A 23212-nucleotide genomic window follows, 5' to 3' on the forward strand; every position below is an offset into this window, starting at 1 on the left:
GTCCATGCTGGTAGCTTGTAGCTCAAACTGATAAAACCAGTTTGGTTGCAAGGCTGGTACTACGGCTGAAGAGCCAAATTTATTGGCCAATATTTTAACCAGCAGAGCTATTCGTCTTTAGGAAAATAACGGCTCTAAAATTGGCCCTGAAGAAGAACAGCTCTGCTAGTCGAAATATTGGCCGATAAATTTTGCCCTTCAGTCGTTGTACCAGCCTTGCAATTATTCTGATTTTATTTACACTTGGAGTGACGACTGGTACGAGCATTTCGTAAACAAGAGATCCGTCCGGCAACAGACAAGCTAAGTCGTTTTATTCATCGTTGTGTGGTCCCCTGCATCCAAACTGTTTTTGTAGCTAGTAACTGGTGTCACCGCTGTTGGTTTTATTTTGTGAAAGTGAGTATTTTTCAGTCAAATTATAGCGCCCAAGATAGGATTAGACTTTTAGTTTGAATCAACGAGTTCTCCTGCAGTTGTTTACCGTCCGGTTCGTTGATATCAAACACGGCTATTGCAGCTCCATCGTCAGCAATCACGTGACAAAGAGGGAGGGGCTTTACCTCTTTTAATTTATTATTCCAGTTCTGGTTTTCTCTCTGTCACGCCGATTCTACGCTCTCGGGACTGTCGGGAGAGATCGAGAAAGGATCCCGCTTAGATACGTACCCTCCCGAGAGCGTAGCGTTGCGTGACAGAAAATGGGCCAGAACTTGCGTGCGAAGCATGACGTGACCGGTGTCATTTGTCGCGCGTCACGATACGGATAACGAGAGTGACACTTGAGAACAAAGCAGTCAAAGTTGTAGTGAACCCCGTCAGGAATGGCTCAATCAAACCCTCCGCTTGACTCGCAGTACACGAAAGGTCGATTTGCTAACAAGGTGTCCATTATAACTGGTGGATCATCGGGGATCGGACGAGCTACTGTTAAAAGATTTGTCAATGATGGAGCTGCAGTAGCCGTGTTTGATATCAACGAACCGGACGGTAAACAACTGCAGGATGAACTTACAGCTTGTGGATACCATGGCAAGTTCTACAAAGTGGATGTGGCAGATAAAGAGCAGTGTGTACAAGGAGTTAAGAAAGTTGCTGAAGATCATGAGGGAAAAATACATTTTCTGGTGAACAACGCAGCCATCGGCGCGCCTTGTAAGGGTGAGTATGACCTGACCCGGGTTTTTAGCAAGTCAGTTAATTTACCGGTATTTTGAAATTCTCTTGTTCCTATTAAAACTCGACTATTCGCACAACAAATCTAAGCCAATTTCAAAAGCATCGACTATTCATTCAAAGAGCTGGTTTATAGACTCTTTATACGGTTCCCGAATACGACGAATACGGAATACACCGCAGCTATGAAACTCCAGTGGGTGTGCATGTGATTCATATTAAGTGTCACGTGAAGTCACGCAATGAGGAGACCGACGGATTTATCCTTTATACATAATTTTCTGCGTTAATTCTGAAGACCAGCGGGAAATAATATAATGGAGAGACTGATAGATTTCTACGCTAGATTTGAAAGGTGGGCACCGGGATTGAAAACGACCTGACTGAAAAAAAAAATGGTTCTTTGAACGGGCCTCAAGGGAACCTAAATGGTCCCTTCCCTGTAGCCGCTACTAAATTTCCCCCAATTTTGTCCTTTTTAAGCGATGACGTCAGGAAATCGCTTATTGCCATCGCAAGACCGACCCGATCTTTTTGTCTGTTTCGGTCGAACAGAAATCAAGTTAAACTTAATAACAAGAAATCGCCGCATAGAACACAAAAGCAAAATACTCCCGTGCAGTTAGAATGGAACACTACAATGTATAAACGAAAGAGACTAATTACATATGATGGGATCTATTAGAATTAGTAGACAGAAATTTCTAACTCTTATAATAATAAGGGCCGCCGTGGGCAAGAGACCGTTTGACCTCTCTCGCAGCTTAAAAGCTAGCTCCCGCGTATCGTATGTCGTTTATCGGAAGTCACACACTACAATATAACGCAATCTACTGTTGTTCAATTGAGCAAATCTACGAAGAAAATGTATTATTAACTTTGCATCCTTGACCTGCCTACTGTTAATTCTGTATTTATTTGAATTCCATCATATCCTAACTTAATGCTATTTAGACAATCACCAACATTGCTTCTTTGGTTTAAAAAATGTACACTGCAATTGGATAACAGTCTTTTTCCCGCCCTCAATCCCGTCATCGCTTCTGCATGCACTGCATGCCGTTTATTAAGCGATGACGTCAGGAAATCGCTTATTGCCATCGCAAGACCGACCCGATCTTTTTGTCTTTTTGTCTGTTTCGGTCGAACAGAAATCAAGTTTAACTTGATAACAAGAAATCGCCGCATAGAACACAAAAGCAAAATACTCCCGTGCAGTTAGAATGGAACACTACAATGTATAAACGAAAGAGACTAATTACATATGATGGGATCTATTAGAATTAGTAGACAGAAATTTCTAACATTTATAATTTTAAGGGCCGTCGTGAACAAGAGACCGTTTGACCTTTCTCGCAGCTTTTAAAGCTAGCTCCCGCGTATCGTATGTCGTTTATCGGAAGTCACACACTACAATATAACGCAATCTACTGTTGTTCAATTGAGCAAATCTACGAAGAAAATGTATTATTAACTTTGCATCCTTGGCCTGCCTACTGTTAATTCTGTATTTATTTGAATTCCATAATATCCTAACTATGCTATTTAGACAATCACGAACATTGCTTCTTAGGTTTAAAAAATGTACACTGCAATTGGATAACAGTCTTTATCCCGTCCTCAATTATGTTAGACCCTTTGTGAAACGTCATCGCTTCTGCATGCACTGCATGCCGTTTTTTCCCTAATGAGACAGCCCGCTTGCGGGCTACGTACCCCATAGTTAGCTATTGCCTCTAATCCAACCTGGCCCTGGGTCCTTTAAAGATTTTTCTATATTCGGGAAGAGAAACGTCGAGACACACTTTGGAAAGACAAAATGCACGCACTTGAGAACAGGGCAAAGAAAGGAAAGGAGACAATGTTAAAAATGGTGAAACGAAACTGGAAATATTTTTTCCAGTTACAGCTTTTTTTGCTGACGCGTTTTATAATATTCTCAGGTAGTGCATTTAAACATTTTAGATTTTAGATTAACTGCAGACAGTACTGTTTCGGCCTTCTGGGCCTCATCAGTGCAGTGCTGATGCTAGGATGGAGGTTAAGCTGTATTGTATTGTATTGTATTGTATTGTATTGTATTGTATTGTATTGTATTGTATTGTATTGTATTGTATTGTATTGTATTGTAAAAGGGTTTAAGTGAATTTTAGACGCGCCCCTTTTGACAGTATTTGGAGATCTGAATAGAAGTAATAAGAGCTTACCATCTACTACCTTTTCACAGGTTTGGATTCTTCAAAGGCAGACTGGGATAGAGTTTTGGGAATAAATCTCATTGGTTATTCCAACATGGTGCAAGCCTGTTACCCATTTATGACTAAAGGTAACTCGGTGGCCACGTGTTTGTATTTTTGTGTCAATATAGTGTTGTGGAAGAGTAATAGCCTGTGTAACGCGCAGATCGACGTTTTCCCTTTCGAGAACGAGACAACATCATATTGACAAGGAGAAACCTCATTTGCATTCACTTTCAACACACATTTACATAAGTTACTACTGTCTCGCGTCCTGAGCTTTACGCGGCACCTCTCATGCTCTCGGCAAGGAAACGACGGCTGTGCAGGCTAGAAGTTTCAAACTTGAACTTACTCAAGTTGGTTGATTGACCAATAAACGCTACTGCTCTCGGCAAATTACTGTTTTCGATTTCCGTTTTAAACTTCTCAAATTTTGATCTTTCGCACTCTTCTGCAGTTTCCTTGTATTTCGCTACTGTTTTCCTGTCATTTTTGATTTAACGCGAATTAAAGGTTCAACATGTTCCGCTGCTTATTTGCCAAACTAAGTGGAGAAGGGATACTCCATCTTTTTTCCTTAAATTTTTTACTTGAATAAACCCCGACCAACGAACTAACCGTTCAGTTGGTCTGTTCGATATACTTGGAAAGACCCTCATATGGCAGTTTTCCCTACTCTTTTCTATGCTCCAATTCGTGCAATACCTACACTTTTCTTAGGCCACTATAGGGGTACTCCCCCCCCCCCCCACCTCCCAGCATAAATGATTTTAGTTTACTGTCTTTTGGTTTTGCAGCAGAACCCTGGGACTGCGCTGTCGTTAACATAAGTAGTGTCCAGGCCCATCGTGCTCAACCTTTCTTTTCAGCGGGCTGGACATATCAGGCAAGTAAAGGAGGTGTGACAACAATGACCAAGTGTATGGCCCTGGATTTATCAGCTCATGGAATCAGAGTAAACTCCATTAGTCCGGGATATACCTGGACTGAACTGGTAAGCCTTATATCTTGCTTGTTTTCATTAAAAACTACGACAGCCTGTCAACAATTAAATTTATCTTAATCCTTCTCGAAAGTTCAACAAGTTCAAAACTGCATTAGAATCTTGTTGTATTATTAAAACGTAAATACGACAGTTAGTCAGACAGTCTGTCGGTTAGACAGCCAGTCAGTCATTCAGTTAGTCAGTTAGTCAGTCAACCGGTCAGTCAGTTAGTCAGTTAGTCCGCGGACAGTCAGTCGGACAGTCAGACTGTCTGTCTGTCTTACTGTCTTTCATTTATCTGTGAGTCAGTCAGTCAATCCGTCAGAGAGTTAGTCAGTCAGTCAGTCGGTCGGTCAGTCAGTCAGTCAGTCGGCAGTCAGTCAGTCAGTCAGTCAGTCAGTCAGTCGGTCATTAAACTTGTGACGTGGTTTGTTAGTTCATTTTTTTTAAAAATAAACTACAATAAAGTCTTAACACGCGATCATGCATTTTTAATTATTAAATTGGATCTTTGTGGTGAGACTTACAATTTCAAAACTTGGTTACCAAATAAGTAGTCATAAGTAGCATTTCCAGTGCTTGTGGTATTTTTGGTTGGCATTTCAGAAATAATCTTGAAATATGTTATTTGCAGACAGGTAAAATACTAGGCGAAAGCCGGGAGAGCTATGAGCCAAACGTTTCCAAGCGACAGATGATCGGGCGTTTCTGTGAGGCTGAAGAGGTAGCAGCAGCCATTGCCTTCCTATGCAGCAAAGATGCTTCAGCTATAACTGGCACAGACTTGCCAGTCGATGGAGGGTTATTAGCTTTAGGTCCCGAGGGAACTGGACAGTAAAAAAGGATTCACAATGACATAGAGCTGAAAGTCAGGCCGGAAACTTCTGCTTTGAGACAGATTATATTAAAAAGTATCTGTACAGACCTGACGTTAAATGTAAACTAACAGTCGTTTCTGAGCAATTTCTTAACCCAATTTTAATACTAGCATGCCGCTTATACCCCTAGAAATCGTTTATTCCGAACTTGATTCCAAAAAATGCACGAGATTCATATCTCGTGAAGCTAGAACCTTTTGAACCACTCGGAATTAACGTACATGATGAGTGTTATTTTATCATTTTGTAATTTTATCATCTTCTCTTATGGGAAATATTTCCCTGGTACGTCAATAATAAATACAGTATCCAGTAAGTACGACTTTTTCTTGTTGATATGAACTACGCAGTAATCATCGATTGCTAATCTCGTAGTAGTTTGATTCCATTTAAAATCGCGTGTAAAACAGTGATGGGAATTGCTTTGGCTGATTGCGAGAAAAAGGGTTTGATGAGCGTGCATTCATTTTTTTTGGTCTATGCCTGCAAAAGTGATAATTTGGAAACCGCTCTATGAATTTTTTTTAAAATTGGACAATCTCGAGATTCATCATCAATTGATATGGCTCGCAAGTTTCAAGGTCATTAAAACCATGTTAGGCCATCCCAATAAAACGTTTCGGTTTCCCATCGCCCCGTGTCTTGTGATGGTGGGTCGGTCGGTCGGGCAAAAAAAAAAGAATGAACACTTAAAGGGATCTGGGTTTATTTAAGAAGCCAGGAGATGCAGAACCGAAAGATTTTGTTTCAGTTGATCTCGCTGAAAATGTTGGAACAATCGTTAATGCCCTTGGCACGAAACAGCCTTTGAAAAACTTAGTATCGATGTTAATTAAGGTTAGGAACATCACATCATAACAATTGTTGTTAATAAAACAAGATCGTGTGCTTGTAACTTCAACTACTTGCCTCTTTGACTAGTGAATCTGGAATTTTTTTTTACATTTCGAAAAAAAAAGGGTCGGTCGTGCGATGGGAAACGAAACATTTTATTGAGATGGCCTAAGGCAATAAAATTGGGCCTCCAATGTTTCCAAGTGAGTGTCCTCATTATTCACGGCTATTGTTTCAGCTTTTATATCCACGTCCGATGCCTTACACTTCCTTTACAAACAATATAAACTTTACCTTTTAAACACCCAATTCTACTTTTCTGCATAATTTGTTTGTATTTTGCAAATAGCTTATTTACGATTGATTCCATCCTCGGAGACCCAGAGGCAGTTAGCGGGGGCGAGGGAAACGCTAAACTTCGAGAAAAAAAGTTCGGCATAGAAAAGTTGGAGTGAATGAAAGGTGCCCCTGGGGAAAGAGTTTTTACCAGGCCAGTTCCAAACAGCTTTCTGAATACTGCCTCCTGATTGGGCAGAAAAGTTCTTTGTATTCCCTTTGTATTATTCTGCCCTATCGGCGGCCTGCAGGTCTGCAGTCCATTTTACTCAGGCGATTGCAGGCTTTTCCCGCTCTTTTCTTTCTTCTCTCTCTCCTCTATATTATCCCCAAGCGGGAGAGACTATTCGCTGGCTATCGGTCAAATCTGAAGCTACATGCTGTACGTCAAAATTCTCGGGAATTAATTCTTTTTCATTTAAATCAACTGCCCAGAAGTTTAGCCGGTGAGCCTCTCTGGGTGAACAGGGGCAGTTCCAGGAATTCCTAAAGGGGGGGGGGGGGGGGGGTACACCTTCAATAGGTTCAACGTCATGTGCGTGGATGGCGAGCGTCGAGGGCGCGATCTTCTATGGGAGTCGGGGAGGCATACTCCCCGAGGAATTATTTTTCCGATTTTACCATCTAAAACGCCATTTCCAGCATTCCTGAGGCTCGAAAAGCGTTTGTGAAGGCATGAAGTAAAATCTGGAGGCTACCTTATTTTTTAACCAGAAAACCAAAAATAATAATGCATGATGAAAAGGGATAGCCGTATCAACTACAGTTAATTGTCGTTTTTCTATGTGCTTCGTTGATCGACCAATGTAGCTTAAGAGATTCTTCTTGGATGAGCTATTTCAATGCCCTTTCATATCTCTCTTCTATCTCGAATCTCTCAGAGTAATGCACAGCAATAACAGCGAAATCGGAGAAGCGCTCTTGAAACAGTTTCATGGGCAAAAAGGACTGCTCAGCATCCGCACTACTGATTGCTAGAATGCATGCAATGCGGAAAAGGCGATGGTGTTTGGAAAAGCATTCTCGTCACCGGCACCAAGGGCTAGTACAAAATTGCTTGGAAGTTCCTTCTCTGTTGACTGCCAATTGTCAGCGTAGCAAATAAAAGCAACGATGGACACACTTTGAGTTAAAGAATTGCTCGGGAACCGAGGCTATTCACTCGTTAAATAAAGTTGATTATTATTATCATAAACGTTTCTTGCTTGAGATTATATAACCTGCCTTTATAAAACCCGAAAGATAGTTTTCCGTTCGGGGTCCTTTTAAAAGAAAGAGAGTCAATGCGAAGCCGGGATGCATTAATGCTTTGAAAAACTGATCATGAAGACACGAAGTTCAAGGAAATTAGAAAGGGAGAGAGATAAAACGAGAAAGAAACACTACCACAAAACACTACCGCCTAAACACTACCACAAGAACCGTCCTGCAAGGCTCCAGATAAACAGAAAGAGTAATTTTGCGCAATGATTCCTGTAACGACAGCTTGGGTTGCCTTTAGGATGCTGTCCGTTAGGGAGTTATGACTTTTATGTTCCAACCCCTTCCCTCCCAAAGGGCATTGAACATCGAAGTCTCGAGCTAAAGGATGTTGCAATATCCATTCATTCACTGCGCTCTAAAAATGTTAAAGGTGTATAGTATATAAAAGGGTAAAGGTTTAGACTTCGGGCAGAACCGACTATTAGGCAAACTAAATCTGATTGACTATGATTATGGGTTTCTGCTATGATTAACAATTATTCCACGAGCGTGCGTTAGATATGATTGGTAGATAGCCAAAGAGGCGCATAGCGCCGAGACCGAGTTGGCTATAACGATCTCATATCCAGCAAGCGCGAGTGGAATAACTGTTTTATTAAAAACGCCTCAAGAATTGACCAATATTTGAGCTCACCAGCTGTTTTCGTTGACGTGTATCGGCTACCATATTTGTGGTCAATGGTATATGAGCTCATATACCATTGCCTGTTAACCAATCAAAATGCAGGAATTGCAATATACCATTACTAGTTTTTAATAATTTTCGATACACTGCCCTGGGAATGTGCATGCACAAGTATAATTGCCCAAAACCAAAAAAAAAAAGAAAATCCAAATCCAAAACATGAATAAACCACTTCCACTGAACTTTTTCTCGAATATATCAGTCTCTGGTTCATGCTAAACTGTCTTGCTAGACTGTCTTGCTCTCGGCTTGTGTCTTCTTTTGATAGTCGACTCAGGGCTTTACCCCCTCATCCACTATCAGCCGACAGAATCTATTTTTCTTTTATTTTCCAACTCCCTCGGGACCTAAAGCCAAATATCCTCCATCGACTGCCAAGTCTGTGCCAGTTATAGCTGAAGCATCTTTGCTGCACAGAAAGGTGATGGCTGCTGCTACCTCCTCAGGCTCACAGAAACGCCCGATCATCTGTCGCTTGGCAACATTTGGCTCATAGCTCTTCCGGCTTTCACCCAGAACTCTTTCTGCCTGCAAAATAATATGTCAAGATCATTTTTTAAATGTCGGCCAGAAATACCAATAAGCACTTGTCTGCTTGTATTTGGCAACCTTAGCTTCCAAAATTGGGAATTCAATATTGATGGTATAAGTTGCCTATTTTGTGTTTCAGTCTCACCACAGAGCCCAAACTACTCCAAAATGTATGATCGCGAGTAGTAAGTTGGGATCTACGGGTCACTATATTTTAGTTTATTTGACAATTGAACTAACAAAATGCGTCCAGTTTAATGACTGACTGACAGACAGACTGTCTGACTGACCAACCAACTGACTGAATATGACTGAATGTCTGACTGACCAATTGCAGTGACTGACTGAATAACACACTGACTTTCGCTGACTAATCAAATGCAATTTTGCAGCAATTTTTTAGTAGGATTTGGATAAATTGAGGCCCTGCCAGGGTAAATTCCGACAAGCGACATGGCCCAAAAAGTAGTGACAGCAAATCAAATCAAATCGCGACAAACGACAACCCTTTTGGAAAAATTTAAATTCCGACAATGACAAGTAATTTTCCTTCAATTTTACTAGCGACAGCAACGCGAAGTTTGATAAAACAATGACACGGCGCATTTTTATATTTAGACAAGCAACACGGCAACCCCCCCCAGTAGCAAAAGCAGTAGCAAAAGGTCAATCAACCAACCTGATGAGTATGTTAAAATTTAAATCATTCTTGCACTTCTAGCCTGCATAGCAGTCGTTTCCTTTCCAAGAGTGCACGAGGTGCCCTGTAAAGCTTAAGACAAAGTCGAGCCAGAGCATGCCGTCTCCGTCTCGTGCCCAAGATTTCATGTGCCTCTTGCCTTGATCTCGAAAAGGAAACATGGGTCTGCTACACACACAGGGTGTATGCGCTTCTACAACACTGAGTTGACACAAAACAACAAGCACATGGCCATGCAGTAAGGTACCTTTTGTCATAAATGGGTAACAGGCTTGCACCATGTTGGAATAACCAATGAGATTTATACCCAAAAGTCTATCCCAGTCTTTCTTTGAAGAATCCAGACCTGTGAATAGATAGAGGGTCATCTCTTATTACTTATATCATCTTCAAATACTGTCATTTATAAGGGCACGTCACCAAAACCCTTTTTAAAAAAACACCAGCAAATAAACTGTAACTGAAAAAGAATTTCCTTTCCAGTTTTGTTTTACCCCCCCCTTTTATACATATTTGTTCTTCGTAATTTTTCTTTCTTCCTTTTAGATGTAATTCAGGGACGACGGAACATTTTTCCAAGTGGGGGGCTGACTAGTGACGGAAGAGGCCCCCCTTCTAATTTCAACTCAAGTGTAGAAATCGGCTAGTCCCTCCGTCATTTTATTTTCTGCTGGTCTTTGGAAACTAAGTAAAGATAAAAATTTAACATGTTTTGACCTGTTTTTAAAATGTGTATAAACTCGGCTCCTCATTGCGTGACTTCACGTGACACTCAATATTCAGCTGGATTTTAAAAGTTGCAGTGTGAATCCAGTGTATTCTGTATCCGGGAACCTTACAAACGAGAGAAGAAGGAAAAGAATTCCCCTTCCTGTTAGCTCCTTGAATAAATTTTGTTGACTTTTATAGAAATTGGCCCAGTTTTGTTGGTTCAAGTTCAGTTCAATGGTTCAGTTTTAATAGTCCCGAACAGTATTAAACAATATCATGATAATATGATTACGTACGGACTCCGGTATTCTTACCCTTACAAGGCGCGCTAATGGCTGCGTTGTTCACCAGAAAATGTATTTTTCCCTCATGATCTTCAGCAACTTTCTTAACTCCTTGTACACACTGCTCTTTATCTGCCACATCCACTTTGTAGAACTTCACATGGTATCCAGAAGCTGTAAGTTCATCCTGAAGTTTTTTACCGTCTGGTTCGTTGATATCAAACACGGCTACTGCAGCTCCATCATTGACAAATCTTTTAACAGTAGCTCGTCCGATCCCCGATGATCCACCAGTTATAATGGACACCTTGTTAGCAAATCGACCTTTCGTGTACTGTGAGTCAAGCGGAGGGTTTGATTGAGCCATTCCTGACGGGGTTCACTGCAACTTTGATCTCAAGTGTCACTGAGTGCCATCTCCCGTGTTACGTCATGCATTCTGGCCCTCTTCTGTCACGCAACGCTATCTTCTCAGGATGGGGTTTCCAAAGTACATAGGCGTTTTTCTGCAATCCTACGCCTTGGGATAGACACATAGAAAATGTGTAATTTTAATAATTATCGGAATGGACTTCTGTTCTGTTGGGCAGCCGCTGCGACAATCTTGAAAGCGCTGAAAGCGGTCATGCCCTAGGGACAAGCTTGTAACTTGCGACCGGGTAAGGCTTGGGTCCCAGTAAAACTGGAAGCGAAAGCGAAAGCGAAAAGCGAGGGACGAGGGAAGTGCGAACTTTGAAGAATCAAACATGTACAAACAATTTTTTAGGCTTCGAGGCTTCAAAGTTGCACAGAACTTCGCAGTTGTTATTGAAGTGAAGAAGAAATCCTTAAAGTGTCTTTCTACATCCCGAGTTAATCGCGATGGGAAGTCAAACAAAACAACAGCGTTGAACTTTCTTCATAGGACGTTTGCCTTACCAAGTGACTATTTCATAAGAAAATCTACTGGAATGGAACCCTGTAAATTTGAAGGAAAAATTCACGTTGTAAAAGATGAGGAAGACGAACGACGGTTAGTACAAGATGGTGAAGTTTGTAAGGATTTTGAGAAGCAGGAAGCTCTTGGTATGGATATAGAATATTCTAATGACTCTCCACTCCAAAGAATATGTTTAATTCAACTGGCCTCAAAGGAAAATGCTGTTTTGTGGACATGTAATCAGGGCAATTTTCGTGATAAACTTCCTCCGTATCTGTTGTCCATCATCAAAGGTGAAGTTTTGAAGGTAAGTAAAGTTAGTAAATAAACGTGCTCAGATGTCTTTTTCAACTGAGATAGTGGATATTGGATAAATTTATTTATCCAATATTTATTTGGTAGTCAGTACTAGCAGATACTTCTACATATATCAGGGATCATGTTTACTATGGGTATTCTTGTCCGATATGTTGGTCATTATATCAGTCGACAGTCAGTTAACACATTGACCAATAGTCCGCCGATAGTGGGTGGCAACACTTGGTCAATAGTCGGTGGACATATTGGTTTATTATTGGCCGAGTGTTGGTAGACTATTGGCTGAGTGTAAATCCCTAAAATTTACTACGAGGGTGTGCTGCTGAGTCGCTGAGACTCTGGACCTGTTCCAGAATTTGCAACCCTGTTCCATACAAACATTGCAAAATAGGTACCCTGTTCCAGACAATATCCACAATGTAAATATATGTAGATAAATATAAAAACACTGGCGTATATCACAAAGCGCTCAATTGACTTCGTCTGTGGCTCAGAGATAAAGTGATGAGAGGAGCGGAGTTTCATAGCTAAACTTGATCGTGTTTAATCAGGATTCTGGGAAAAGAATAGACCCTGTTCCAAAGTCAAAAGGCTGAATTCTATACCCTGTTCCAGAGTCAGAGAGACAAAAAGCATACCCTGTCGAGCGGCACATACCCATATAGCCATTATATGGGAGTACCCCCCGGGGTGTAAATTGACTATCTGCTGACACTGACAGACCATCGACAGACTATCGGCTTCCGACACTGAGTGTCAAGCGACCATAGGCTGACTCTCAATAGTCGGTCTATATATATCGGTTGATTATCACAAGCATGGGACAAAGAGAAAAATTTGAGTCCCTGATGGGAACAAACCCATGACCTCCCAAACAGGGGTGTCTTCCGGAAAATTGATCATACGCGGTTTCTTTTTTCAAAACCTTGGAAAAGTATATATCACTGAAAAGCTAATAAAATGTAGAATCTAAAGAAATAATTATTTTAAAGATTAGGTCTAATGGTAAGCTCGCGCAAGCCTTAAACCGCAACACTGACGATGTTTGCTAAATTGAATTACCTGCTTTCGTGTTTGCACGTACGACCAAACAAACTGCACAGTGTCAATCAGCAGGTAATGGACTACAAAAGTGTGTGAGGCTTTTTGGATATTCCTATTGGTTGCTGAGAAAATCTATTGTAAACTCAAATAGAATATTTGCCGATCTTCGTCACATAAGAAGGTGTCACATAAGAAGGGGGGTGAGCATTCTATCCACAGAGCTACAGAGAGACTCATGACTCAAGGCCATCAAGTGCATGTAGGTTCACATGAGGCACGTGTCCTTCATACTGCTAGGACTGAGATTTCTAGCCTGGTTTCAAAAACCAGGCTGGAAATCTAAGCCCGGGCAAAATGTCGACAGCATATTGTATGAGGACTCAGATTTTTTGTTTGTCCCACGCTGAATGAACATTACATCTTTCTTGTTTCACTACCAAGTTTAAAATTTATCATCCTTCCTTATTTATCACAGTATAAAGTTTTTGTTTGGCTCTTTCTTGGTGTAGGTGGGCCATGACTTAGCTCATGATGTTGTGTTACTTCAAAAGCATTATGGAGAGTGTATAAACAACATAGTGGACACCCTCACTTGGGCAAAAGAAATGAACTGTGACCCATTAAACTTGAGAGCAATGTGTGCTATTTTTCTTCATCAACGACTCTCCAAACTTCTTCAGCAATCTGACTGGTCAAAAGAAGATTTGACTGAAAAACAACTTCACTATGCTGCTACAGATGCATGGGCATCACTCAGAGTCTATGAGGAAATGAAAAGGTGAATTGTAAAATACATTATTCTTTCTTTGAAACTAATCTCATGAGTTGAACCTCCTTGGGTTTTCCAAAAGAGCTAGCAAGTTATGCACTGTAGCGCTTTTGCACTTAGAAAGGTAGAACTTTCTTTCTTGATCCAAGGGGGAGGGAGAGGGGCATTTTTTTTTTTACCTTTGTTCCTTGTGTTTTTCAGCAAAATGTGACAAGGGGGAGGGGGAGGGGTTATCTGCCTGGTCCTCTCCCCTTAGGTCTTGACTGCTGACAAGGGAGGAGCATTTGTCTGCAAGTTAAAGACAATTTGAGACAAGAACGTAGACGTAACTAAAGCAGACGCAAAAAAGACCAGGAAAAATGTTTGGTTTCGATGGCAGGGATACAAACTTATAGCGACATTGAATGGTCTTTGCGAGCATTTTTCTTTGTGAGCACAAGTATTGTTAAAGGTTAGCCTTGCGAGTAATGAGCACTCTTCAGAAAGCTGCCTCCACTAAAAAGCGAGCAAGTGAGCACTTGTAAAAATATGTGACTACGAGCAAACAAGCATCCATTAAAATTTTGCGAGCATTTTGAGCAGAAACCTAATTTTGCGAACACTGCAAAATTTTGGAGGGCAATTCTGATCCTTAATTATGAAGGGGAGAGAATGGTAATGACAATGTTTCAGTACCTGTTTTAAATCAACTTGAGCAGTTGAGACTGATTGAGTTTATTTTTTTGTCTTTTATGCTCTATAAAGATATTTACCGGTACATTTGGGTGAATAAAATCTAATTTTTCTGCTTTGTTTCTCTTGAAACAGGACAACTGAAGTAATTGGTATGCCTCTTTCTTTACCGCTGAAATCAACTTTGGATGTGTTTCAGTTAAGACAGGCAGTTAAGACTGATAGAAACAGAAGAAAACGTAGAAGAGAAAGTGAAAGAAAAAAGGCATTGAGTGAAATGAGAATAGCACAGGAAAAAGCAGAAGTCTCTGAAAATCTGGCTTAACCCGATTACTTCATTGGACATGTGTTGGTACATTATTCCAAGAATACGTGCTACTTTATCTTTCAGTAACACGCGAATTTTGAAGTGAAAACCCAACTAACGACTGCATTTTGGCTTCTGCTTCATAATATGGTGCCAACCGAATTTGAAAAACAGAAACAATCAAAATGGATCAATATCTACCAATCACAACCAACAATCATGACCTTTTGAATCAGTTGAAGTTAACTTTGATTCCCGAGAGGTCTGCTTAGATGATTGACTTACGCAGGCTAATGATTGACTGCAGCAAAAATGTAACTGCTGGTTGAGCAGAGTTTGTGTTTATTGAAAGGTGCAGTAATGAGTTTTTGTCAAGCTGAATTTGATAGGACTACTTTTTTCGGAATGTGGAGGGAAGGTTGCACAGTATCTGAGGTTGCCCAATAAAAATTAAAACCACATTTTTGATTAGAAACTTGTCTTTACTTTTTTGCTATACAAACATAAGAAAGATAAAAGTAAACCAAAATAATTTTGGACACTTGAAGATGGAGAGTTGTTGTTTCTGGGAGAGAATCCACTCAAGGAAAAAGATGGTGGTTGTAAATTTTACTACAATACCTTGCGAACCTAACACAGCCAATAGTCGCATGGAAAGCCACCCAGGGTCACCCTGCCCCCCAAGCCAAATTTTCGATTTCTCATATAAACGGTTCGCAGCTATCTATAAAGAAACTTATGAAAAGTTATCTTGTGATTTGTTTTGCAACCTAACCTAACCCTAACCTCTCACCCTAACCCTTACCAACCCTAACCCTAAGGGCTCGGTATGGAGGGATACCCTCATACTAGGGACAACTCTTCTCCATGTAAACAGGTCCTTTTAGGGTTAGCAGGTGGAAAGAGGAGAGCTTGCACAGACCTCTCAGCCTTTTAAATGTGGCCTCTCAAAACCCACACGGTTTCCGGCTGTTTCATGATCACTCAATGAGCCGTCAAATTTTGGCCAACCAGTGCAAATCAAAACTTAAAAGATCAAATCGAAAAACATCACTATGAACAGTTTTACAACAACGCAGATGGATGATTTGTTATCCTGTGCAAAGGTTTGCATATCTAAATTACGATACAAACTGAATCTCAAGGTCTCCCATCTCAAGATGAAGAAAGATGAACAACGTGTGAAGTTTTACACTCACTCTTGCAGATGAGGAAATTTGGGATGTTTAACTAAGTAAGTGTATGGATCACTTAAATGCGACGGATGTGACTTAAGAAACACCAAAACTAACGTTATCTTCACGGCTTGGTCATGGATTGTGCCTTGCCTTGCCTCAGTAAGTCAAATGACATTATACAAGGAAATCGTATCCTTACAGCTTGCTGCGCTTGTGACTCTGTTTTAATACCGTCCTTTTGTATCTCATCGTGAGACCGTGAGGTTGAATTGCGCGACATTTAAATGACATTTTTTTCTTAAAAGGCTGAGGTATACACATGGCAAATCACGCGACACCGGCAGGTATTTTGCGATGGTTGCAGGTTGAAAGACTTGAAACAAGCCGTTTATTTGAGTTACCTGAACCTGCCGATCACCTTGCAACCTTGCTTGCGTGACCAGGGAGTCTCGCCATTAACCAACTCGCCACCAAGCGAAGTCACTTCCCCACGCTTAAAGAATGAAAAATATTCAGGGTTTTCACTCCTTCTCTTGGTGGAGAGATGACCGGATACCGCAGCAACCTGCAACCTGCAAAAAATACCTGCCCTTGCGTTACTTACAAGCGTTACAATGCCGTTACAATTCATCAAGAACACTTCCAAGGCCAGCGGTTTTCCATAGGAACAAATCCAACATGGCTGCTCTTTGTTGGCTAAATTGAGTTGGAAATCCACCAAAGAAAAGCGGGGTAACACCAAGAAAATGTCTTCAGTCGTCAACGATTCCGTTACAGCAAATCCAATATCACTGGTGCGCGTATAAATGCCCGTTCTCCAATGCGTTTATACGTGTCTTCGAGAACGTGTACAGGAGCACGAAATCGAGCAAAAAAAAGAAAAAAAAGCAAACAAGCCAGAACGGGACAATAAGACACGCCCCCATGTACAGCTTCCACTATATAAAGGAAGACTTAGAACAACTTGTTAGTTGAAGAAACCATCAAAATGGCTGCTTCAGAAAGTGGGGTCGTGGCAAAAGCAGCAAACCAATTCGCTGTTGATCTTCACAAATGCCTCGCAGATGGCAATGAATTTGCCAGAGAAAACCTGTTCTATTCTCCTGCAAGTCTCCTCATTGCTCTTGCGATGACATCTTATGGAGCGAGGGGAAATACTGCTGCAGAAATATTGAAAGTTCTCCATGTTGCTTCAGTTTCGTCAGCTGACCTCAACGAGAGCATGAAGAACTTCATTGACGCCATAAATGGAGCAAGCGACGAGGATAACAAGCTGCTTACAGCAAATAGGCTGTTTGTTCAAAAGAGCTTTGAAATCCTGGAAGCCTTTAAAGAAGGAACTCGCGAATTTTACGATGCAGAACTCGCTCTGGTCGACTACATCACAAATGTTGAGAAAGCCAGAGAAGAGATCAACTGCTGGGTGGAGGAGAAAACAAATGACAAGATCAAAGATCTCATTCCTTCTGGAATGCTGAGCTCAGACACAAGGCTGACCCTAGTAAATGCTATTTACTTCAAAGGCTTGTGGCTTGACAAATTCAAGAAGGAAGCAACATTTCCTGGGTCGTTCTTTGTGACTCAGAATGAAGAGATCAAGGTCCAAATGATGCATCAGAAAGCTGATTTCAAGTATTCCAAATCAGAGAAGCTGGCTTGCCAAATACTTGAAATGCCGTACACTGGCAAAAAGATGTCTATGGTAATCTATCTTCCTAATGAAACCCAAGGCCTTGCCAAGTTGGAAGAAAAGATGACCTATGACAACCTTCACGAGTCTCTTTCCTTGCTTGATGAGTCAGTCTTGATGGTCGAGGTGGAAGTGTTCTTGCCAAAATTTAAGCTGACTCAGCAGTTTGACCTCAACAACATCTTGACCAAGATGGGAGCCAAAGAGATGTTCATTCCTGGTAAAGCCGACCTCTCTGGTATCTCAACTGAGCCACTGTTTGTCTCCAAGGTGGTTCACAAGGCCTTTGTCGAGGTGAATGAGGAGGGTACTGAAGCAGCAGCAGCTACTGGTGTTGGTGTGAATTTGACGAGCTTTCACCCAATGCCAACATTCAAAGCTGACCACCCTTTTCTGTTTCTCATTCGGCACAACAGCTCTGGTGCCATATTGTTCCTGGGCCGTCTCATGAAGCCAAGTAATGAAGAATAAACGATTTTTTTTTTTTTTTTTTTTTTTTTTTTTTTAGTGGGCATACATTTAGAGGTTGTATTGTACTGACATTTTGTTCCAAAGTAATTATTAGTCCAGAAACCAGTGAAATTGTCAGTTAGAAATTATTATTTTTTAACTGAGAGGTACAATGTTGATTTCTGTGAAGACTTGAAGATTCCTGACCAGACCACTGTCAATATGGGAAGGCGTTCCTTCGAAAAAAAGATGATAATAATGGTGTTTAAGGAAATATGAAACATTTGTAGAGGTGTATGTAATTGTTTTGAAGCATCAGGCATAAAATTTACCAGAAATATCATTAAATAGTTTTCTAAAATATGATCTTTGAGACTGATGTGGCGTTATGAAATATTATGATTTGTTTTATAGGAATTTATTTTGTAGAGAATAAAATTATTTTAATAAATAAAATAGACATGTATTAAACAAATTGTAATGAATAATATTTCTGTCAAGAATATTTTTCCCAGAGGGGATGGGGAATTCAGAAAAAGTAGAAAGAAACCTGTTTTTGACTCGTATTCTGGGGGGTTTGGGGAGGGACTACTTAGAATAAGAAAACTTAAAGCAACCTTGTTGAATGTTCCCAGGGCAAAGTTTATTGGTGTTTTTTTGGTTTTTCTCTTTTGCCCTTAACAAAGAAAACAGTTTCAGTTTACAGATTACTAAATTAGCCATGTAAACTCCAATAACATGGCCATCCCAAAGAAAGGATGTATGTACATCGTCAACTACTTACAATAAATTATTAAAATGAATAAATAAATAAATTAAACTAGTTATAAATCTACAGCAATTCTATTTAACACTTTTTACAAAACGGATTTCTGAGGCAGTTATTTTGACATTCATATATTGGTCTTATAAAATAATTTTCTGTTCTCACAAGTTTCCTAAACAAATTGTGTTATTTTGAATAATTACCAAACATAAACCCATGGCCTCTAACCTAGTCAACCCCCACTCCACAAAGTGATGTCCCAAGCATGACATGGCCCAAAATTTAGCGACAACACCAAGAATTAAATCGCGACAAAAGAAAACTCTTCTCCTTAAAATTCCGCCAGCCAGCGAAGTCAAGCAACAACACCGCGACTTGAGGCATTTTTAAAACAGTTAAAACAGGGAAGACTGGGTACCCTGTGTTGCTCTGTTTGTTGTTGGTTCCGGTACTCCTCGTCCATATGCAGATTAGGTATGTCACATGCAAAAGTTCGCTTGGCGGTTGATTCAAATAATTTGCCGGCGGCAAATACTTGCGCTAGATCTGTAGATATTTCTTTTGATGCCTGAAATGCCAAACATACTATGACAGAGTATCACCGAGGTATTGACAATGTCGTGGATCGCGGACCATTCAGGGCGACGAAAATCTGGAACGAACTAATCGAACACCTACGAACGAAAGTCGAGCAACGTCGAAGGCGATGGAAATTTCAATACTACGAGAACTGTTTTCGTGGCGGAGATGTAGTCGAAGTTCTCCATGCCTACGTCCAAAACAATCCTCATTTGTCGAAAAATGCCACTCGTAGTCAAGTCCGATCTCTGTGTCAGATTTTGCTGGAGAAAAGAGTTATCGAGTGCGTGGCTGCGGATAACAGCAAAAGGGACAGCTTCGAAGATAACAACAGATTGTACAGATTTTCATCCGGCCCAGTTGAACATGTTATTGCTTCACCCGTTCAGGTTGAGAGAAAGACAAGTAGAAGAAGAAGTCTCCTTGGTCAAAGGGACAAAAAAGCAGCAAGAAGAAAGTCGTTAAGTTTTACACCGAGGGCACAGAAGCGATTTGCTGATCTGCTCATGTCCACAGAATCCCCTAAAGATGTTTCTATAGATACCGGAACACAAGAAATACCAAAGAAGCGAAGAAGACTCAGTTTGGATGCAGGACTTGGTTTAAGGTACAAAATATTTTATAGAAGCTGCCAGAGAACACGTATCTGTAGTTGTGGATAGATAATCAATGATCTTTACAAAAGAAATATGTTAATGAGTTTTCAATAGTCCTTCCTATTGCTTTCTATGGTCTGTTTACCTTTGTTGCTAAAATGACCGCTAGAATGGGGATGGCGGTGTAGGTGGTGATGGTTATGGGTGGTCGTGCTGGTGGGGGGGGGGGGGTGAGGGGTTAGTGATTAGGCTTTGGTAGATTGTGCTCCTAAAATGGGCATTTTTTGTTATTACCATAACAATTTTACCAAATTAAAAAAAATTTTTCCCTAATTTCCCAAATTTTTTTTTTTTTTCCAAATTTTTCCCCAAAAAATTACATAATTTCAATAAAAAAGGGGGCAAAAAAGAAATTTTTTTTTTTATTTTTTTTTTTTTTTTTTTTTTTTTTTTTTTTTGCCATTTTTTTACCAAAAAACATTAAAAAAATGAAAAAATTTTTTTTTTTTATAAAAAATTTTTTTTTTTTTTTTTTTTCTACAAAAATAAATTTTTTTTTTTTTTCCCATTAAAAAAATCAAGTAGTGATGTGTCAGAGATGAGAAACATTCATCACACAAGCACTGCATTTAGCAAATCTCCCAATGCTACGCTGTGAAATGGGAGTATTTGGATTTTCCAGTCTAGTGGCAAATGCCTTTGGATAACCCAAGATTTGATTTACACTAGTCTAGCAACATATGCTTACAAGTACTAAATGTTGTACAGGTCAGAAAATGGTCAGGGAAAAATAAAATTCGTGAAGGTCAGGGAAATGTCAGGAAATTTTATTTTGGGTCAGCGAAAATTGATATTTTGAAGAAAAGTCAGGGAAAGTAATTTATTACAGTTGAACCTTCATTAGTGGACACCTACCATAGGTGGACACCTTCAATATGCTGACACAAAGTTGTGGTCCTGACAACAACATACAATGTTCATGTTGTAGACACTACAATACTTTAATTTTCAAACCTCCCATAAGTTAGCCTCCTGTACAGACGCTCTTTGGGGTTGGCATGTATTACGTGACATAGGAGGCTACCCATGAGTGGACACTTTCTGAATCCAAGGATGGCTGTTTATGGTTTGCAACAGTGACAGCTCTGTATAGAGGTAATTGATTACTTTTCTTTTTTCACACAGAAAAAATAAGTTGTCAATGTTGTCTAGCTCGACTGATCAAGGAGATTTGATCAGTGAGGTCTGGTTTGAAGTGGCCCTATCTCGACTCCTTCAACTCACAGACGTTCCCTTTCTGGAGGACATATTGACTCCACCAATTAAAGATGATAGGACAGGAGTTATAGTTATCTCAAACAGCGTCCCAGAACCTTGTATTCAACATTCACAACAGATTGACTGCAACAAAGAAAACATTGACAACTCAGAGATGAACAATGTTTGGGTTACAGCAGGGATGGAGTGTATTCAGTTACAGAGAGACTGTCCTTTGCCGCAGCGTGGCAACATGGGTTATTTAAATGTGATGAATGCCAAGGAGGCAGGAATTCAGCAGATTCTGTTGCAGTATTATGGCTCTCTTGTTGATACGCTGATCCCTTCAAACTTAACAGACTTGGTAGATGGTATTCTCTGTGCATTGGCTAATGATTGGACTAAGGCAATAACATTTCTGCCGATGTTGGTCTTGATGCTACCAAGCAGTCAAAGAAGACACCTAAAGAAATTGTTGAACTTCATGGGGCGGTCTACAGGCACAAGCAGTGGCAGGTTCATTGTAAAGAAGTTCATGGGTGCTATCTTACCAAAGGACGTGAAAAATAAGGTGGGTTCACTTGAGCAGACCAAATTAAACAAAGGGTTAAGATAATGCAATTGAGATGCTTAACATTTGGCATGTATTTTTGGTCCAGTGTACAAGTAGCATCTCAAGTGCATTATGTGTACATTGTATTTTAATCCTACGGCAGAGATAAAATCAGTATTTTAGCCTAGAGGCACATCAGGGCAGTGCTTATCTCCCATTTCAGTAGAATAGAGTGACTGGTAACTGTATTTTCCTCTTAGTATTTTCAACTACCTCTGAATGGGATGCCAGTCCCCTGCCCCCCCCCCCCCCCCCCCACTGGGGTGAAGAGAAGCCTCGTCTCTCTTGGCCAAGAACACTTGTAACAAATTGACACTAGCCAGGACTCCAACTTGGACTGCTTGATCCGGAGTCCAGTGCACTAAGCATTTGGCCACCATTCTTCCCATTTCTCAATCCTATATTATAATATATCAATTGTAAAATAATATACCACAGGTAAGGGCAAGATATTCTTCATGTTGCTAGATCCGTTTTGAAGGAATTATGTGGCGAGCTGACAAAATGCATTTTCTTGGCAAATGACTGTTTTTGAAGTTTTGTAGCTGAAATGATGGTAAAGTTACATTGTTCATGTACTTTCTCTCTTAGGATTCAGGTCAAAAATTGGTTTCATCCATGGTGAAGAATCGGCAACAGATGTTTACAGTACCAACTCAACTCAAAGAGCATTTCAGGAGAAACATCTCATATGCACAGAGGGGGATGTGCCCACCCCTGCCATCCACAGTTTGTCAACAGATGTCTATTGCAGAGTACACAAACCAGACAAAATTAACAACATGTCTAGCTTTGAACATGCTTATGACGCATATTATCAACAACCTTCAGATGACTCTAAAAGAAAAGGAGGAACGACTGAAACTTTTCCAGAAACACCACAATGACTTATTTTTGCAGCAATTCCCAAGTGGCCAGTTGTGAAAAGTGGCCTAACAATTACTTGCATAATTTATTAAATCTTAATACTCTCGTGCGAATGCTTCCGTCTTACATCCAGAACACTACACACCTTCTGGTTCGGCAATAAACTTAAAGTTAATAAATTATTGACACCACAGTGTCGTGAGCAAACTGTAGTGTTGCTAGAGGATGTGTGGAGCCAGCCATGCTTGATTGGGGCAATTCTGGTCAGAATGAACTCAAAATAATGTTATGTTTTTAATTTATAAAACACTAGCAGGGGAAGCTGCCTGGAAGAGAATGAAAAGTCTTGTGTAATCTCAGTCATGAACTCTAAAGTTCAAAACCTAACTAATGATTGCATATTTTGCTGCCGTCAATCAAAATTGTCATTGAATCATGACAACAATCAATGAACTTTGAGAAAAAAAATTTTTAACTTTTTTTACTTCATTTTATTAATATTTTTATCGTAAAGCGCCATGGGCAATTAGTGGATTTTGGCACTATATAAATAGTTTTAGTTAT

At 40.2% G+C, this 23212-nt stretch overlaps 4 protein-coding genes and 1 pseudogene across 4 annotated transcripts; 4 read left to right on the forward strand and 1 right to left on the reverse strand.

Annotated features, from left to right (window-relative positions):
- Positions 1-769: 769 nt before the first annotated feature.
- LOC144644468 (3-oxoacyl-[acyl-carrier-protein] reductase FabG-like) lies at positions 770-5911 on the forward strand. The gene is made up of 4 exons (XM_078503965.1): positions 770-1161; positions 3404-3502; positions 4214-4410; positions 5036-5911. The coding sequence occupies exons 1-4, from the start codon at positions 825-827 to the stop codon at positions 5237-5239; spliced, it is 837 nt and encodes a 278-aa protein (XP_078360091.1). The 5' UTR covers positions 770-824; the 3' UTR covers positions 5240-5911.
- A 2793-nt stretch (positions 5912-8704) lies between these two features.
- On the reverse strand, positions 8705-11189 carry LOC144642340 (3-oxoacyl-[acyl-carrier-protein] reductase FabG-like). The gene is made up of 4 exons (XM_078501305.1): positions 10654-11189; positions 9651-9974; positions 9219-9298; positions 8705-8925 (listed from the first exon to the last, which is right to left on the reverse strand). Exons 1-4 carry the CDS (start codon positions 10988-10990, stop codon positions 8722-8724), a joined length of 945 nt encoding a protein of 314 aa, XP_078357431.1. The 5' UTR covers positions 10991-11189; the 3' UTR covers positions 8705-8721.
- A 137-nt stretch (positions 11190-11326) lies between these two features.
- LOC144644466 (exonuclease 3'-5' domain-containing protein 2-like) lies at positions 11327-14784 on the forward strand. The gene is made up of 3 exons (XM_078503962.1): positions 11327-11849; positions 13414-13682; positions 14481-14784. The coding sequence occupies exons 1-3, from the start codon at positions 11370-11372 to the stop codon at positions 14668-14670; spliced, it is 939 nt and encodes a 312-aa protein (XP_078360088.1). The 5' UTR covers positions 11327-11369; the 3' UTR covers positions 14671-14784.
- Positions 14785-16506: 1722 nt separating this feature from the next.
- On the forward strand, positions 16507-18445 carry LOC144644461 (leukocyte elastase inhibitor pseudogene; annotated as a pseudogene).
- A 713-nt stretch (positions 18446-19158) lies between these two features.
- On the forward strand, positions 19159-23079 carry LOC144644447 (DEP domain-containing protein 7-like). The gene is made up of 3 exons (XM_078503938.1): positions 19159-19922; positions 21097-21739; positions 22373-23079. The coding sequence occupies exons 1-3, from the start codon at positions 19324-19326 to the stop codon at positions 22703-22705; spliced, it is 1575 nt and encodes a 524-aa protein (XP_078360064.1). The 5' UTR covers positions 19159-19323; the 3' UTR covers positions 22706-23079.
- Positions 23080-23212: the final 133 nt, after the last annotated feature.

This window comes from Oculina patagonica, chromosome 2 (assembly GCF_052425735.1).
Source record: "Oculina patagonica isolate OP01 chromosome 2, crgOcupat, whole genome shotgun sequence".
NCBI classification, from domain to species: Eukaryota; Metazoa; Cnidaria; class Anthozoa; order Scleractinia; family Oculinidae; genus Oculina; species Oculina patagonica.